Consider the following 17698-nt stretch of genomic DNA (forward strand, 5'->3'; position numbering starts at 1 on the left):
TAACAAAGGGGCAGGAACAGATTTCGGCGCGGGGCCGCACGGCAGAGCGGTACCCACACCGCGGCCTCCCCACATCCAAGGGCCCGGTTGCCCCTCGGGGCGAGGCGAGGCCCCGGAAGAACCCACGGCGCCGGCGCGCTTGTGGCCGCGGCCCGGCCCCCTCCCGCGAAGAGCCGCCCTGCCCGTGGGCGGCAGGCGGGGAGGCGATGGGCCCGGCCGGCTCCCGCCGCACCGGGGCCGTGAGGAGAGCGACGGGGTGGGCGGGGCAACCCCGGAGCCCCGCCCCTCCTCCCCGCGCGCGCGCCCACGGCCTGTGGGGGAGGCGCGCGCCCGCGTGCGGGGCGGGGCCTTCATACCCCTGAGCCGCCGCCGCCGCTGCCGCCTCCTCCCCTGCCGGCCCGGCGGCGCCCAGCCGCGCGCTGCCCTCCTGCCGCGGCGCTCTGCGCCTTTAAGGCAGCCGTGTCCCGCGTCACGTGTGGAGGGAGTGTAAACAGGAAGCGGGCGGCCGGGAGGTGGGTGGGGCGGGTGTGTGAGGGGCTGCTTGTGCCGGGTGACTTGTGCCGCGCGAGCCGCCGCCATGAGCCGCGAGGCGCCGCCGCCGCCGGCGGAGGAAGAGGCGCCGGGCGGAGGAGGAGGAGGAGAGGAAGGAGTGAGAGCGAGAGCTGGGGAGGGCGGCTGCTACCTGGCGCTGTGCGCGCGGCCCGTGCACTTCGAGAAGGCCAACCCTGTCAACTGCGTCTTCTTCGACGAGGCCAACAAGCAGGTGGGTGCGGCGGCGGCAGCCCCTCCCCGCGCGGGAGGCCGCGCTCCCCCGTCCTGACAGGCCGCTGGGCGGTGTTCGCCGTCGCCTCCGGACCTCGGCCCACCGCCCGCCCCGGCGCTGTGTGAGGGAGAACCGCTGCCTGTTGTCAGTGGCGAGCCCCCAGCCTGCCGTGGAGGGCGTCAGGGGAGAGGGAGCAGCCGGCGGGTCCCGGGCACCCGCTCCGTGCCTCGCCGGGCTCTGCCTGCTGCGGTCGCGGCTTCGGGCTTGTTGCCTCTCACCCTTTCCCGCCGCTGCTCTGTTGGCTCTCCGAGAAGAGGTGTGTGCAGGCTCTCATGCCTGGGTTTGGTTTCCTCCCCACCCTTCGGCTGCTGAGCGTGAGTCTGGTTGTTGCCCTTCTGTGGAACTGTTACAGTGTGAGGTCCTGCTGCTGGGCGGCTGCCTCAGGACCTGTAGAAATTTTTGGGGAAATGCATCATCATAGATTTATTAGGTTAAATTTCACCTGCCTTTACTCTCACTGCTGTAAGGTCTTTCTGGAATTCTTCAGAATCAGCACTTTTACTTTATATTCGAAATGTCCCAACATTACTGGCAAACTTTGACACTTCACAGTTAGCTTTGTTTCTGTGTTTTTTTTTTTTTTTTTTTCCCTTTTCAATTCCTAAAGTTCAGTATATTCATAAAAATTAATATTTGTGGCTTGCCTTGTGACTCAGACCTGAGTGAATGCTTTGTTTTTTATTTCTTGGCTTTAGTTCTTTTAAGCATGTTTCCCCTTAGAAAGCCTATGGACTTCTGAGTATTCAACTCAGTATAGCTAAAAGATCCAGTCTGTCACAAGGCTTATGTAGATGTGGATATATTCCGCTGTTTAATTGCTGTAACCGTTCTGTCACCTCAGCATTGACAGAATTGAAATGTTGAAGCTTTCTTCCCCATATAAATGGCATGGTTTGCCACGTGCAGCATGGACTTGGTCAGTGGCATATTTGGAGAGAGGAGGCATATTTCTGGGATGTGGTTCTTGCTGTTGCACTCTGTTCAGAATTATTCGTGTCCTTTCTCTTTATAAACTGTAATCCTTTACTTATGTTCTGAGGGCCAGCTGAAACAAGATTACTTAAACATGCCTCTTGGGAGACACTGTATCACAGTGTGGATGTGATATAACTACACAGAAACTCGTTTTTAAGAGCTCACTTGAAAGAAACTTATTTTCAACTGTAAATTTACTTCTCCATGCTTTCTTGCTGCTCTAAAATTGTTTAGTTTCCGATGTGTCTAAATAATTTGTAGTCAGTATTACAATAACAGTTTCCCACGTGAACAGCCTTCTGAGAGATCTGTCCTTGCTGTCTTCTCATCTTGCAAAGAGAGCGTTGCCTTAATTGTCTATCTACATTAAAAGGAGTTAAACTAAGTATTTATCCTTCTAGTAAGGCTGTGGACTTGTTTGCGATTTGTAGTCTTGACACCTGTATTCCTGCATGAGCATACTGCACCAGTAGCGTGGCCAATGCTGCAAAAATTTGTATGTTACTCTGATCTGTGTGTCTAGTGCTTCTACATGTACAACAAGTACAAATAAGGCATCTGCCCGACTTTCTTTTTTTTAAGCCAGTTAGTTTGTAACAGCATGACTTTTTTTAATGTTACCTTATTGCAGCTCAAAAGCGGTATAACTCTAACAGGTTTTATACACATATATGTAGCTGTGCTAGAGGAAGTCTTTAAGTTGTTAGTGGAAGTCAGCTGAAACTTCTTACGTACAGGCAAAAGTACAGATTACTATTAAACTATTCCTGTCTAATAACATGATCTGACAGGATCAAGCTCCTGGGTCATGGAGTTGCATCTCTTCCCAATCCCCAAGCTGACTTCCTTTTTGTTTTAAACGATGCTCTGATGTCTCAGATACCTTTACTACTACCTGACTTAGGAAAATATGAATATTAAAAAAAAAAAGAAAGAAAATAAAAGCTTATACAGACTTTTACCATTTTAACTTGCCTAGTAGTTCAGAATATGCCTACAAGACTGTTACAGTACAGTTGGAAACCTGTTTAAGTAATCTTGGAGCTCCAGAAGGAGGAGTTATTTACTGAATCTCACTGCAAACTGGCAGATTATGTTCAAAATTCTTTTTATAGGTTTTTGCTGTTCGATCTGGTGGAGCTACGGGAGTTGTTGTTAAAGGTTTAGAGGATAGAAATCCCATTTCCTTCAGGTAAGACTTTGTTGTCTTGGGATAGAATTCTGCAATCTTAAAATTATGTGGTACTTAGTCCTGACCTAATGTATTTCAGACATAAAGCTTATAAGTAGTTGTGATCATATTTTGATTTTGTTCTTAGACATAATCTTGCAATTAAGATGGCATGCTTTGCCCTCATTAATTTATAGTCTTCTGGGGAAAAAAAAAGTTAGTAGACTATGGCTTTTTTTTGTTAAACAGCAATTTTTTAATAAAACACACTGTATATGTGAGAGAGTGTGGAGATTCAAACTTATGATTCCTACAATAGCAGTGACTTATCCAAGGATGCAGTTTAGCAAGTTAAACAAAATGAAGTAAACTTAAATGTGTAAAGAACTGTAATTTCGGAATTTCATGCCTGTGATTCAAGCACAGTGTTTCCTACGTGTAGGTTTCTTGCATTCTGTTTCTTGTTTAATCTAAATTGTCTTTTTTTATATCTTCTGTTTTCTGTTGAAATGTTTTTCTTGCAGAATCTGACAACAGTACTTTCAATGAAACTACTTTGTCTTTAGAAACATTTTGTACGTGCCTCTGTTAAGAGCAATGGCTCTTTGCACTCTGCTGTCCATATGTAAAGAAGTATTCTTTTGCTTGAAGGTTGCTTCAATCCAGATATGGATGAAACAGTTTGTAGTCGAGGTGTGTTTACTGTGGTCTGTCAGGTATTACATAGGGCCTGTCCTGAAAGTTAATATTTTTATTTGACATTTTAATTTGACTACCCTTGTCACAAATCTTGAGGGAGCTGAAAATACTCAGTGAACTTCAGGAGGTTCAAGTTTTCTGCTTGACTATCTCACGCTCTCTCTGTCTGGACTTAATAATGCATACTGGAAGTAGAACTACCTTATTTATGCTGATTGTACTGATGCTTGTTTGGTAAGAATACATTTTTTTATTTTTTCAAATGATGTGAAAAGAGCCTCGCTGTCTCTTTAATATCAGAAATGATTCTTGATGATGTGTCCTAATGGGGGAAGCAGGTAGGCTTGGGTCATTTAGCAGTACTTCTGGAAGTAAAGGAGCTGATTGTAGGATGTTGCCAGGGCTGACAGAACTCCAGGCTCACTGGGACAGAACTGAGAACACAGGTTTGAATAGTTCCACATCACAGGCCAACAGAGTTGAGCATTTGTAGTAACTTCAGGTGCTAATTTGTGCAGCTTTAGCCATGTTTCTGCAACAGATGTGTTCAGGACTTCTGAAGAATGAACTGCCATTAGTCTGAATTTTGAATCCTGTACCTGTCAGGCAACACTCATGAGTTGTATTCAAAAGCATTTGCATTACACTTTTTTCCTCTCTCATTGTCTTTTAGAACTGCATTGTCTTTTAGAACTACAGAATTCTGTAAGAAACTATTTTTAGATGCTATTTCCATAGCTTCTTTTTACTTCTGTATAGGATGGAAGACAAAGGAGAAGTGAAGTGCATCAAGTTTTCCTTGGGGAACAAGATACTGGCTGTGCAAAGAACTTTGAAGAGTGTGGTAAGAAACCTACACCCTGCAAATAGGGAATTGGAGCTGGAAATCTTTTACTTACAGTACCAGAGTAGAAGCCTCTGAGACGAAAGTTCAGGAGGTCTGGTGGCTAGCAGCAGCTGTAGTGAAAATTCCTCGTATCGCACTGAGAGGTTGAAAAGGCAACATCGTTGTTTTGCTAGTATCATCACTTAAGAAAAAGTGTGGGGAGAGCCAACTCCTATAAAGAATTCCCTGGTGGGGATGAAGTGGGATATAACGAGTCAAGTTTTTCTTCTATATATCTCATCCAAAGTAATTTGATAAACTAATAACTGTTCTTTTGTATCTGTGTATATATCTTGTCTGTGCTTCATAGTTGCTAATACACTTCATGGGTGTTTTTGCAGGATTTTTTGAATTTTATTCCAGATAGCCCTCAGCTAGAATATACACAGGAATGTAAGGTAAGTTAAATGTCCCAAGCTTATATGCTTTAGTGAAACTCGAATGTCACTGACGCTGATGGCCTCTACTCTACAAGAGAACTAATTGAGATAGATACCTTCCAAAACACTGTCATGAAGTAAACGAGATGTGTAGTCACTACTGCCTGTTTGAATTGAGGTGAACGAACAGGTATTAACAATACCCTAAAAAACTTCCTGGTCCAGTCACTTGAATTCTTTCCTAGAAAGGACTGGAAATGCTGTCGAGACAACAGATGTCAAGGTTTGGGAAGGAGAAGAGACAAAGTGCTGATGATACAGAAGTAGTGGACAGTAATTGTACTAATGCCAGATACATTAATGTGGATGTTTTACCCTAATTTCACTGATCAGTGATAGTAAGCTATTACTAGTTTTCCATTCTATGTTTGGTATTTTTAAACAACCCTTACAGTTTTTCGATGATTGTTTTACCAGAAACAAGTACCATTATTTAGTACTTTCCAACTTTTTTTTTAATGAAGATAAATTACATTTAGGGGTATTAGAAGGCTAAAGTAAATTTTTAAACATCTGATTCGCACAGATCCCTTTATTCCTGTAGATTTTAAAGCTGAAGGACTCTGCTTCATTATTTAAGATTACGTGTTTGAGTAAACCATTCTAGCAAAGCATTTATGGTAGTGTTCTGAGTGGAGTCATGGCAAGTTAGTTCATAATTTCTGTCAACACAAGGAACCCGCTTTTCATATCAGGAATTGGTTGAATTGGCAGTATGGCTGGAACCAGAGGAACTTGTTTGTATTTAGGGCAAAAAGAAAATTTGACTGTGTAATAAACTTGCAAATCTTACATGCTGCCAGAAATTCAGATCATACAGTAGTTGTGTTCATACATAGTTTTGGAAGTCTTTACAAAAGTAGCTGATGCATGCTGGATATCTAGTTGGCCAGAAGTATTAACTCAGTGATTGGATAACTACGTTGCCTTTGGTCTCGCATTCTTCATTTAGTAATATTAGCTTATCCGAATAGTTATTTTTTCCAAGTAATAGAGTGTTTGTTTGCTTGTTTATTAAAAGACAAAGAATGCCAATATTCTAGGATTCTGCTGGACAAGTTCTACAGAAATCGTCTTCATCACAGATCAAGGAATTGAATTCTATCAGGTAATACAAATAACTCCTGTAGGACATATTTAGAGATTTGAAAATGTAAATTTGTGACAGTATCTTTGAATTCTTTTCTTCTAGTTCTCTAATTGAGAAAGTGCACTACTAAAGAAAGAAAATTTGCTGTTTTGTTTGCAGACTACAATTATTTTTCTTTTGAGAGGAATACATTTTTGGGCCAGAGGGGATTTATCATTAACAGGTTATTTAGCACAGCTAACAAAGACCCTGCGTATACAAGTACTGAATTAAGCCTGAGAACTCTAGATTAATACAAGATCTTGGCTTGTATGGAAGTGAGTATTTAAATATAATGTGAAATATCACTTCATGCAAAACAAATCAGCATGAGGGAAGATATGTGCATGCTTATAATGCAGAAAAGAACAAATAATTGACTAGATAGTGATACCCTTCTGCAGATTGGCAGATTTCTCCTATGTTAATCTCATTGTTCCAGTTTCTCTGTGTTATGTGTAACTACCTTTGCGTATGTTTTTGAAGAAATCTACGAATAAATAGCCCTTTCTGACATTCATGATGAGGGGTATTATAAACTTCCTCCAAAGTTGTGCACTTCCCAGTAGTTCCAGTCCTGGAGCTAAGACACAGTGTTTCACATAATTACTGTTACTAATAGCTAGTACTAAAGACAGTAACTGAAGAAGCAGCGTTATTTCCTGCTGATTGAGGAGGGAAAAGTATATTTAGCACCCAAAAAGATTATGAATGTCAACCCTGCAGGTAAAAGGACCAAATCAAGTACGTGTGTTTTTGAAGAGAAGTTATTTAAGCCCTTAAAAATTAAGAGAATCAGTTTATATGCTCTTAGTTCTTAAAATAAAAGATTAAGGAAGCTGAGGCGTGAAGGCAGCAAAGATATTGTAATAAATTTTTAATAGAACTTACCTAGCTGTGTCAAGCTAGGTGTTTTCTCCATTATGGACAGAACTTACACCCAGACCTGGGTGAGGGGGAAGAGACAGCACCTTCTGGCTCATCAGAATTTGAGGAGGATTTGATCTGCATTTCCTTAGCTACAGTAAATTGGGGCCTAAGCTGTAACTGTCAGGTTTCTGATTTTTAATTCTAGCACTGTAAATGCCCTTACACTTAACTGTTTCTCACTTAACATTCCTAACTACTGTGTAATACCATTTATGCTGTTGGAATCCTGATGGGAATATAATGCTAATAACTTGTGTTTCCAGGTATTACCAGAGAAACGAAGTTTAAAACTTCTGAAGAATCAGAGTATTAATGTCAACTGGTACATGTATTGTCCAGAGAGCTCTGTTATTCTTCTGTCGACCACTGTCCTTGGCAATGTCCTGCAGCCATTCTATTTCAAGGTAAAGGAATATGTTCCAAACCTTTCATTTTGTGTGCTTCCGTTTTTTTTAGGCTGCTTCTTCACTCAAATATTCTATTGCTTTTCCTGGATTTCTTCCAAGAGTTGAATATGTTCACATCATTATATGACAACAAGCAAAGGACAAAGCAAAAATCTATAAGGTAGTTCCTAGGTGATGGCTTAAAATTAAGTAATTCACTCTTTCTTATGTCCTCTTTGGAAAGAGGCATGTCCACCTAATGTTGAACAGCTGACTTTAAGAAAGGAAAAAAAAAAAATTAGTGACCCAGTATTTGGCACCTTAAATATCTTTTGAGAGGTCATTTTTCACTTAAGTGTATATTATTTACTTTTGCTATGGACATTTGCACTCTGTAATGTGGTAATAAAGAAAAATTAAGGGCCTTTCACTTGTGGTTATAACTACAACCTTCCAAATGTGAGTGGATGAATTCAAAAAAGAAAGAGAAAAGGTAGTGCTTAAGAAACAACTATTGTCCCAAGAGTGAGAGGGTTTTGATTACCGCATTTCTTTCTCTTAGTGTTCTTCCCTGTGGACAGCACTTAAGGTTACTGGGAAAATATTTTTCTTTTTGGTTTGGAAAAAGCGTGTAGTAAAAACTAGATTCTGTTTTAAGTTAATCATGCAGTAAGATGATTTAAAAAATTAGGAGAAAAGAACTACAGAGTTCATCTGCTTCTCTCAAAGGATTAGAAAGATTTCTCTGGTCATTTAAGGGAAGAGATTGAAAAGAAGCTTATTCAAATGTGTATCCTGGTTTGATCTTGTGTAGGGTCTGTACTGGATCCTGAAATGACGTTCTCTTAGGTGGCTAGGTGGAACTTATTAGCTTCTTACAGTTTTCTTCTTGAGGACTTAGGTCATGTTTCCCCTCCTTAACATTTTGTGTCAAGTTGAGCTTCAAGCTAAATAATTTTAATTTTGTGTTCAGAAGGTAATCTTTAAAGATTTCCTGAGAAAGGTACTGGACTAAAATAATCTTTGAAAATAGAGCTCTAGCAAAGGATATATTTCTGTAGTGTTCACACTTCACACTCAAGAATGAGTTAATGAGAATGGGAAGCAAATTTCAGTAGAAGCTTTGGAAATTCTGAAAACTTGCTTAAATATAAATTCTACATGAAAAGAGGAAGAGAGAGGAAACCTTGGGCAGGAGCAGGAATATACTCTGAGTATAAGGCAGATTCTGGAGTTAGCAGGAACAAAAGGAGACCATGACTGGTAGAAGGTACTGATATTTTCCCCTTTCCAATAAGCAGTTATTTAAGAGTTGAAACATATGTTTTGCTGGAAGAGAAAAAGGAAGTTAAAAGAACTGTTGTTTGAGATCTCCAGGCCAATTGTTAGTGGGATCTGCATAGAAATTTGTCTTGACTTAATTAAAATGGAAATGTTTTGCTAGCTGAAGCTAATGTTATAGAATCAAGATGATAAAGGTGCTAAAATTCCTAAAAGTATGTTGTTAGGATCACAGTAGAAAAATGTGTCAAACCCTTTTTGTCTTTTCGGGTATCACCATTCTTCACCTCACGGGGGTGCTATTGATGTAGCATTTGAAAAAAGGTTACTCGAGACCTTTTCTGTTTCAAGTCTTAACAATGTATTTCTTTGGGTTTTTTTGCTGTTTAACAGAGTGGAACAATGTCAAAACTATCAAAATTTGAAATCGAACTACCTGCAGCACCCAAGTCCTCCAAGCTCAGCCTTTCTGAAAGAGATATTGCTATGGCTACAATGTACGTATCTAACTAATCAGGTCTTTCTTAGAAAAGTGTAACAGTTTGGGGATGCTGAGAAAAGACAAGAACATTAACACAGTTGTGCTCGTTTCTTGTTTTAGCAGTACTGTTGCTTTAAAGTGCTTCAGTTACTGCCTTGAACAAAGCATCTAAACTCTGTTGAGGCAAGGTGGGAAGGGGAAGCTAACTGAGAAGTCTTACATGGAACTCTTCTTGTTTGGTACAGAAATTTTGAGAATGCTTCATTTTTGAACTGATGTGTTGGTAGAGTTGTTCTTAGATGCCTAACTTGCATGAGTATAGGCCATGCATTGTGAGTGCTGTTTTTCACTTCTAATTAATTGATCACTTAGCTTGGGTAATCTCACATCTGGTTTTTTAGGATAAAATGTATGGCTCTAACAGACTGGTAGAGCTCTTATTTGAAAATAATGCTTTAACCCTGTTGTCTTGTTAGATATGGACAGCTTTATGTTCTCTATTTGAGGCATCACTCAAGGACTTCCAATAGTACAGGAGCAGAAGTAGTCCTCTATCACTTACCAAGGTAAGAGCAGAATAAAGAACACTAGTGGCAATTCACATGTGTGTAAGAGACTTCTGCTCTTCTCGTTTAAACAGGCTTACTGACCACTTCTCATCTCTTATTTCCATAGAGAGGGCTCCTGTAAGAAGACACATATTTTGAAGCTGAACAGAACTGGAAAGTTTGCACTGAATGTTGTGGATAACTTGGTGGTGGTACATCATCAGGATACTGAGGTGTTTATATTACGTATTTATATTACATTGTGCCTTATCTTTTAAAAGTGAGGGGCAGACTTTAATAACAGTGCCTGTTAGCTCTAGAAGATATTTTTGCATCTACTTAGCTTTGCCAAAAGCCAGAGTATTTGCAGGAACAAAACCATATAAGAGATTCAAAGTTATCCTTTTAGGCTGTTGGGGTAACAATCAGGGCTGTTGCTAATGCCTCTTTCTTTCATGCACTTTTTTTTCCTTGTTAGTTTCCTGTGATATTTTGCTGCTGCACTGTGTAGGCTTTTAAGGCATTATATAAAGAAGCAGAGTGAAATTGGGTGCTAAATTTTGAATCCTGGGAACCTCTTATATCACAAACATTCAAATGATCAGTTTCTATGACACAAACTTATGCTTTTTTAGGTTGGAGGCCTGGATCTACAAAAACTTCTATGAACACAAATGATCTTATGCATACGGTAGCATAGGTAAAACTTGCCTGTCTGTAGTCTCAGTAGCAAGGCTTGATCAATGGTAAACCTAAAGTGGTACTTTGCTCTTACCACATGGAAAGGCTTTGGCTTCTTGTATTATCTTCTCATGGGCAGCTTCAAGAACTGGGACACATATCATCTCATTAGGATGATTAGTTGATGTTTCAGTTAAAATTCATGTTAATTCTACACATTAGCATTCAACCCAGAGCACTTACTCTCCAGCATTTCAGTCAAGTTATAAACATGTAACTATAAACACAGAAAACAAAATCAGCCTGAATAGAGTAGATAACAATAAAGGAAGTCATGCTTCATTTGCACTGAAAGTGAAGCAGATTTCCAGTGTGCAAAGCTAAGAATGTTGTCCTTACTGGGTAGGAACATTAGTGACCCAAGTTGAAGATGACTGAATGGTACAAGTATGAGGGTATCGTAGGAAGATGCAGAATTTTCCTCACAGTTTCTAGCATCCATAACTAAGCAGTGAATTTGACATGAATCTCTTACAAGGGAGTCTATAAGACAGACAGAGAGACTTTTTACCAAGGCCTGTAGCGACAAGACAAGGAGCAACAGTTTTAAACTGAAGGAGGGTAGGTTTAGATTGGACCTAAGGAAGACATTTTTTACGAGGTGAGACCCTCAACAGGTTGCCCAGGGAAGTTGTGGATGCCCCATTGTTGGAAGTGTTCAAAGAGCAGCTTAATCTTCCCTTCTACCTCCCTTCCAACCCAAAGCATTCTATGATTCTAAAGGAGAACACAAGATGGAAATATGAAAAGCAGCCTAAATACATGTAAATGGGTGGTAATTCATGTTTGTGAATGCTAATCTCCTCTTCTCAATTGCAGACTTCAGTTATATTTGATATCAAGCTAAAAGGAGAATTTGATGGGTCTACTACCATCCATCAATTTGTACTGCCTCCTCGATCAATACAACCATATCAAATACCTGTAGCAGGTAAAGATGCTATATAATAAATATCTTAACATTTATTATCTAAGTGTAACAGCTGGCATACAAGAGTTTTTAGGATGCTGGTCATTAACATTTCTATTATATGTATTTAGGAGAGGGTAAGGGAGGAAAGAAGATAAGGAATTGAGCACAAATTTTTGTTCCAAATTTACTTTTCTATAGTATGTACAAGAGTTGCTGTTTAAGGTGCATACTTTCCATAGTACTCTGAAGTGTAAAAACAAAGTGGGGTGGGTGTGTGTGTGTTGTTTTGGGTTGGTTTTTTTGCCACAGCTATAAACATTTGTGTGTGCTCAAAAGCACTTCATGGTTCTGGCTTATGTCATGACTATTTAACTTCCTAAGTCACATAAAGAGGCTGAAAGACAATCCAAGCTTAGAAACAATATGAAGATCACTGTTAGGACTTCAGCACTAAAGATTCTTCTTCTTGGATTGTCTTCCTGTCCTAGAAGTGTAGCAGATAGCTACTGTCAAACTGAAAGTAGCTAGAAATAGTCTGAGCATAGTTCCACTAGCATATAGCAAAGCAGTGTTGTGCTCTATATAGAAAAGACAGACTCTCTTTAAAAGCTCTTTAACATCTGAATGTTGAAGTCAGTAATAGAAGGTATGACTGATAAATGTGTGGGTGGAGGTTTATATTAAACAAAGGTTAGGACCAGAAAGTACAAACCAGTCCTGCTTTTTAAGAAACTAAAGTCATTACATATAAATACAGCAAATTGAGCCAATGTATTTAGAATTATAGTACTACAGATAGTACATATTAGTACCACCACAGGCATGATTTCACTTGACTGAAAAACAAAACAATCATGTTTTGAAGAATGTTTGCCTTCCCACAGCATCAGATTTTCTTTGTAGATGATCCACCTATACATGCAGGTACACTTTTTTGTCTGTGTGCTGTAGGACTGCTAGACATGTTATGATCCATACTTGCATTTTCAGTGTAAGCTCATGGTTTGTATTTTGTTAGTGTAGAAGAGTTGCTAGAGTGCCACTGTTCTTCACCTGATGCTATTTTTTCTGCAGGTCCAGCCTCTGTGACAAGTCAGTCTCCTGTTCTATGTAAACTCTGTATCCTTTAAATACAAGTGTACAAGTCTTATAGAAAAAGCTTCAGTGTACCAAGGATGGAAGATGCTAGCATTTGTTACTTTGGCCCATTAAATCCAGCTTTAGCTGACCATGCTTGTTTACTTCAAGACAAAACAGCTTCTTTGTAAGACATTAACACTTTCATAGAGTTGTAAATATGGAGATATAAATATTACATTAGGATTTCTTGGTCATTTGAGATGCTTGTATGGAATTACATGGGTACACCATGAAACTGAAGATAATTCCAAGAATATGGTTCAATACCTTCTGTAGAAGAGGGCTGTAAACAGAAGTATGTTAATGGGGTCTGTTTCCATACCATAGTGTGGATTTAGTAGCAATAGTCTAGAATCAGTGTTAATATGGATGTTAGAACTTTAACATTTAGATTCTTCTTCCTGGATTGTCTTTCAACCTGATATTATCATCAGTGCAAGTGAAGGTAAGTTGTGAGCTGTTTGACTCAGTGCAAACGGGGGGCCAGTTTATACCTTCACTACACAAAGCAGCTTTAAACAAAGCAAGTAAGCAGATGGAGCTAGTAAGATGATGACTCTTGATAGTGGTAACTGAGGATTACTACCATCTTTTTACTACAACTTTTCAGGGGTAATGCTGCTCTAAAACAGACTTAGGAAGGCAAATAAATAACATATCTAGATGATGATTTAAGGTAGAAAAGTTGGATATCTAGGTTATGCTGTATAAGGCAACTAACTTTGTTTTATTCCTTCAAATCAAGGTTATCTCTGGAGTCTTCAAGTAAAACTTGAACCTGTAGTTAACCTCTTGCTAGATAAAGGAAAACTAATGGATTTCCTTCTGCAAAGGAGAGAATGCAAAATGGTTATCCTATCTGTGTGCTCTCAAAGTAAGTTCACATGCTTTGTCTGTCTCTTGAAAATACAATACTGCTTATTCATAAATACTTGCACAAGTTAGCTGGACTGTTCTTAGATTAGAGATCACCTCTGAAGCTAGCTTAGTCCTGTAAAATGTCATGTGCCTAAACTACCCTCAGTCACCATTCTAAAGGAATTACTTAACAGCATGAAAGAATTTGACACCCCCCATTTAGTTAAAATACCTCTGACATGACTGAAAGTAAACTTGATTTCTAAACTTTAAAAAGAATCAGAGCAGAGATCAGCTTTTGAAAAAGGCAATATTAAAGCCCCTGGTTATTTCTCCTCATAGTTCTTTTTTCTTTTTATCTTTTCAGTGCTCAGTGAGCCAGAAAGGGGATCACTATCTGTGATTGCAACTGTTTTTGACAAACTGAATCATGAATATAAGAAGTACTTGGAAGCTGAGCAAAGCTATACTATGGTAAACCATGTTAGCTACAGCAGCTTACAAAGACAGGATGATGCTATTTGCATTTCAGGTTGCATCATGGTGAAGGCACAATACCAGCTCTTTTCTGCTTATGAAATTCAGGCCTACTCCAAGGTCCTGGCTCCCTGTAGATCTACTGTATAGGGTGCAGCAAGACCCCCACTTAGCACTCTGTTGTGGCAGATGCTGCATAGCTCATCTCCAGTGTGACAAGTAACACACCCCAGTGCTTCAAAGTAGAGGGTAGAAGCTCAAAGAGCAGCTTGGAATCCATCACTATCACAGTAGTTTCCAAACCACTGATTCCACAGCACACTGCACCATGTCTACAACAGTGCTACATCTCAGAGTTAGTTATTGAACTAGCAAGTTCAAACAGTAACTCACACAGTACAGTCCCATACTAAGTATCCTAAAGCTGAGGGCCTGTGTCAACAGAGTAAGTTTGATTCATCCCCTGGCTTTAGGGCATATAATAGCAGCTACATTTATATAACTTTTAAAAGCAGTTTTAAATTTAATACAAAATCCCACACTGACCAGAACACATCCAGTATAACATGACCACAGATGTTAACTTGCTCAGTAGCAAGACATGTTTATCATTACATTCCCTGTGGAAAACAGTCTCTGTACAGATGAGACTGACTAAAACTGTACTACAACACTACAGTTTTCTTTTAAAAAGGCTTTCTTCTTGTAGGTGGTAGAAGCAGGCCTGAGTAGAAGTAATCCACTCCTGAAACGTCCAGTCCGCACTCAAGCAGTTATTGACCAGTCTGACATGTACACACATGTTTTATCTGTATTTACAGAGAAGAAGGTAAGTTAATTTTAAGTGCTAGTTTGGCAGTAGTCTCAGAGCAGCAAACTTAAGCTGACCACTTGAATTAGCCTGCAGAAGGCTCTGTTGTCAGGATTAGGTATTTTGATGCTTGTTTAGAGGGTTGTCATTAACAGGGGAAGCAATACAAGTTCCACCTAATACTTTTTTCTTGTCTAGGAAGCACCTCATAAGTTCACTATAGCCGTCTTGATGGAATACATTCGCTCTCTTAACCAGTTCCAGATTGCAGTTCAGGTAAAGTACTTATGTGCCAAAGTACATCACCTCACTCTCTGAAATTACACGGAGTTTCAGATCAGTCTTGGTCAAGTGTCTAAGTCCTATACTGTGCTACCTTCTAGACTGTAAAAACTGCTATTGAGACATACCTTTGATGGTCTTCCTCCTGCATTCACAGCACTACTTGTACGAGCTGGTCATCAAAACCCTTGTTCAACACAACTTGTTCTACATGCTCCATCAGTTTCTGCAATACCATGTGCTCAGTGACTCAAAGCCTTTGGTATGTAAGACCAGTTGCTTCAATAAGCTGGTGATGGAGGTGGGAAGTCTTCAGAATTTTAAGGTTGTTTCTACTTTTGCCCTAGGCTTGTCTGTTACTGTCCCTGGAAAGCATTTACCCTCCTGCACATCAGCTCTCTCTGGACATGTTAAAAGTAAGCATTTCAGACTATAGTAACTCCATTACATGTGGGTTAGACTTGTCAAACAGCTTACCTGACCAAGCTTGAAGTGACTAGCTAGCATCTCAGTCATTTGTTAGAAGCATAGTCTTACAGCTGTGATTGACTTCACAGAGACTTTCCACAGCAAATGATGAAATAGTGGAAGTTCTGTTGTCCAAACACCAAGTTTTGGCTGCCTTGAGATTCATCAGGGGTATTGGAGGACATGACAGTATTTCAGCCCGCAAGTTCCTTGACGCAGCAAAACAAGCAGAAGATGACATGCTTTTCTACACTATATTCAGATTCTTTGAACAAAGAAATCAGCGGTTACGGGGAAACCCTAGTTTCACACCAGGTAAGCAATAAGCAGTTAGACCAAGATATTCAGTTGACAAACTTGTTTTACTTCCAATCCAGTGAAGTCTGTCTTATAAGATAAAGCCTCTTGCTGCACTTCAGCTTGAAGGTAAGTCTAAAATACAGGCTTAGTTCCAAAGTTAACTTGTTTTACCCCTTTGTATACAAGTGTAGAGAGGCTGAACCAAACAGGAACTTGCAGATTAAGCTAACCCCTTTGGCTTGCAGAGCTTAGTTTAGCAAAGCCATTATCTTCAATTAGTGGCTTCTCCTGAAGCCAGCAACTGGGTCAAGAAACCTTTGAGTTCAGTTGTCAAGGCCTGCTTTATACCACACTTCCTCTCATTTAACGAAAAAATAAATAAAATCAAGTTATACTGCTTGCACCAGTAACATGTTCTTAATCACCAGATAGGCTACAGGCAAAGAATCCCACTCCAAGATCTTACATTCTGACAGTAAAGAACTGTCATGGATATGAATCTGCTGGTTAAATACAAGAACTAGATCACACCTCTGCTTCACCACAAGATTACATGTCACAGGAATGCAGATACCGCAGTATTCCACTGCTTTAAGACTGTTAAACTCCTTTACTCAAAAGACATTAAAGATAAGAATTAGTACTTACAAATTGAGGTAAGTGAAACTACACGATCTTGCTTCTCAGTTTGAGTTTTAAAGTTAACATTAACTTTTATTTTGCCCCACTCTTAGGTGAGCACTGTGAAGAACATGTCACCTTCTTCAAACAAGTTTTTGGAGAACAAGCTCTCATGAAGCCCACAACGTTCTGAAAGACTCTTCCACTGAAATGTATAAACTTAATTTATTGCATTTAAGTAGATTTTTGAACTACAAAATTGCTATTTTATAATAAAGTATATACAAGACATTTTGGCAAATAGTACTAAAAAATATTACAACTTGTGATGGCTTCCCCCTAAAAATAGAGACAAAAATTGCATTGACCTGCATTTAAAATTAGTGTCAGTGGTTTAGCAGTCCATTCTCATACACATCACCTCTGCTTCATTGACAAAAAAGCTATTCCACTTGCAATACAGCTGGTTTAGGTTTCTAGAAGAAAAAGATGCAACCTCTTCAAAACAGAAGTGTTTTAGTAATCTTGTTAACACATCTAGTTTTAGTAATACTGTTACATGAGCCACACATAGCGCTTCCTGAGTGTAAAGCTATGTCCAAAGCTGCAGCTGGTATCTTCTAGTTGAATCTGTGCAGGAGTCAAGTCAGTGGTGGTTACAGTGTGATAGTCATAGAACATTGCTGCGCTTCAGTTCTTACGAAGAGTTGGGCCTAAGCCACAGTTCATGGAATCCACTGAACACTGTTAAAAACTAGAAGTAGAGGAGTCTCTCCCGTTCTGTACCTCTGGTCCTCTCTTGTGCAGCATGAGTTTTAGCTTTATTTACTGATGGGCCTGAGTGAGAAAAAACAGTTATTCCAAAGTCTCAGCATCACAGCAGATCAGTCAAAGTCTAGGTCCAGCTTAACATTGATGAGACTTCAGAAACATGTTTCTGCTCAGCTGTTAATAGCTGTTTGCAGCAGCAAGGGCAGCAGGTGAGTCCCCATCAGTCTTAACCCCCTCAGTAAAGCTCAGTTAAAGTCTGCTTTTAAGAACTACACCATAGGCATGAATTGCCAAAAAATCAAGAGGACAGTGTTTGGATCATCCTTAATGCAAAGCGAGATCCCTTCTGCAAATGCAGGAAGTGTTTGTTGCTTCCACCCACCATCCTGCCCCCAAGGCTGAGACATGAATCATGGAGCCTGTGCTGCCATCAGTCAACCCTTGCTTTCCAACAGAGTGGCTACTTGAATGACAGAGAGGGCACGTTCAAGTAGCACTGTTTATCCTTGCAATCCTTCCCATTTAATGGAGAGAAAGTGTCCACAGGTAGCCAGCTAGTTTTGTTTG

The 17698-nt window shown here is 40.1% G+C and overlaps 2 protein-coding genes across 7 annotated transcripts in view; one reads left to right on the forward strand and one right to left on the reverse strand.

The window, feature by feature from the left end:
- Positions 1 to 512: 512 nt before the first annotated feature.
- On the forward strand, positions 513 to 16651 carry RMC1 (regulator of MON1-CCZ1). 5 transcript variants are annotated; one of them, XR_012630304.1, is made up of 21 exons: positions 513 to 763; positions 2914 to 2990; positions 4428 to 4512; positions 4896 to 4952; positions 6016 to 6102; positions 7317 to 7457; positions 9114 to 9217; positions 9678 to 9767; positions 9877 to 9982; positions 11310 to 11421; positions 12478 to 12522; positions 12935 to 12988; positions 13289 to 13417; positions 13769 to 13875; positions 14588 to 14707; positions 14888 to 14965; positions 15129 to 15233; positions 15319 to 15387; positions 15529 to 15754; positions 16168 to 16395; positions 16474 to 16651. XR_012630304.1 is itself a non-coding variant. In XM_074879614.1 (20 exons), the coding sequence occupies exons 1-20, from the start codon at positions 578 to 580 to the stop codon at positions 16248 to 16250; spliced, it is 2061 nt and encodes a 686-aa protein (XP_074735715.1). In that variant the 5' UTR covers positions 513 to 577; the 3' UTR covers positions 16251 to 16651. The 5 variants fall into 5 exon arrangements, 4 of the variants coding, with proteins under 4 accessions (XP_074735715.1, XP_074735729.1, XP_074735738.1 ...); XM_074879614.1 differs by having other exon boundaries at positions 16168 to 16651; XM_074879628.1 differs by lacking the exon at positions 16168 to 16395.
- NPC1 (NPC intracellular cholesterol transporter 1) overlaps positions 16567 to 17698 on the reverse strand; it is a 28907-nt gene continuing 27775 nt past the window's right edge. For both annotated transcript variants that reach the window (XM_074879590.1, XM_074879600.1), the window contains one exon: positions 16567 to 17197. In XM_074879590.1, coding sequence (XP_074735691.1) covers positions 17115 to 17197 — 83 coding nt within the window. In that variant the 3' untranslated portion in view covers positions 16567 to 17114. The remainder of the gene's footprint in view (positions 17198 to 17698) is intronic.

This window comes from Strix uralensis, chromosome 1 (genome assembly GCF_047716275.1).
Source record: "Strix uralensis isolate ZFMK-TIS-50842 chromosome 1, bStrUra1, whole genome shotgun sequence".
Lineage (NCBI taxonomy): Eukaryota > Metazoa > Chordata > Aves > Strigiformes > Strigidae > Strix > Strix uralensis.

What these genes read in the sequence shown, in the direction of transcription:
- RMC1 (XM_074879614.1), top strand. Translation starts at nt 578, where the DNA reads ATGAGCCGCGAGGCGCCGCCGCCGCCGGCGGAGGAAGAGGCGCCGGGC. An exon ending in GATATTGCTATGGCTACAAT is followed by an intron (nt 9,218 to 9,677) that starts GTACGTATCTAA and finishes TTGTCTTGTTAG; the next exon opens with ATATGGACAGCTTTATGTTC. An exon ending in TCCTGTTCTATGTAAACTCT is followed by an intron (nt 12,523 to 12,934) that starts GTATCCTTTAAA and finishes TTTAACATTTAG; the next exon opens with ATTCTTCTTCCTGGATTGTC.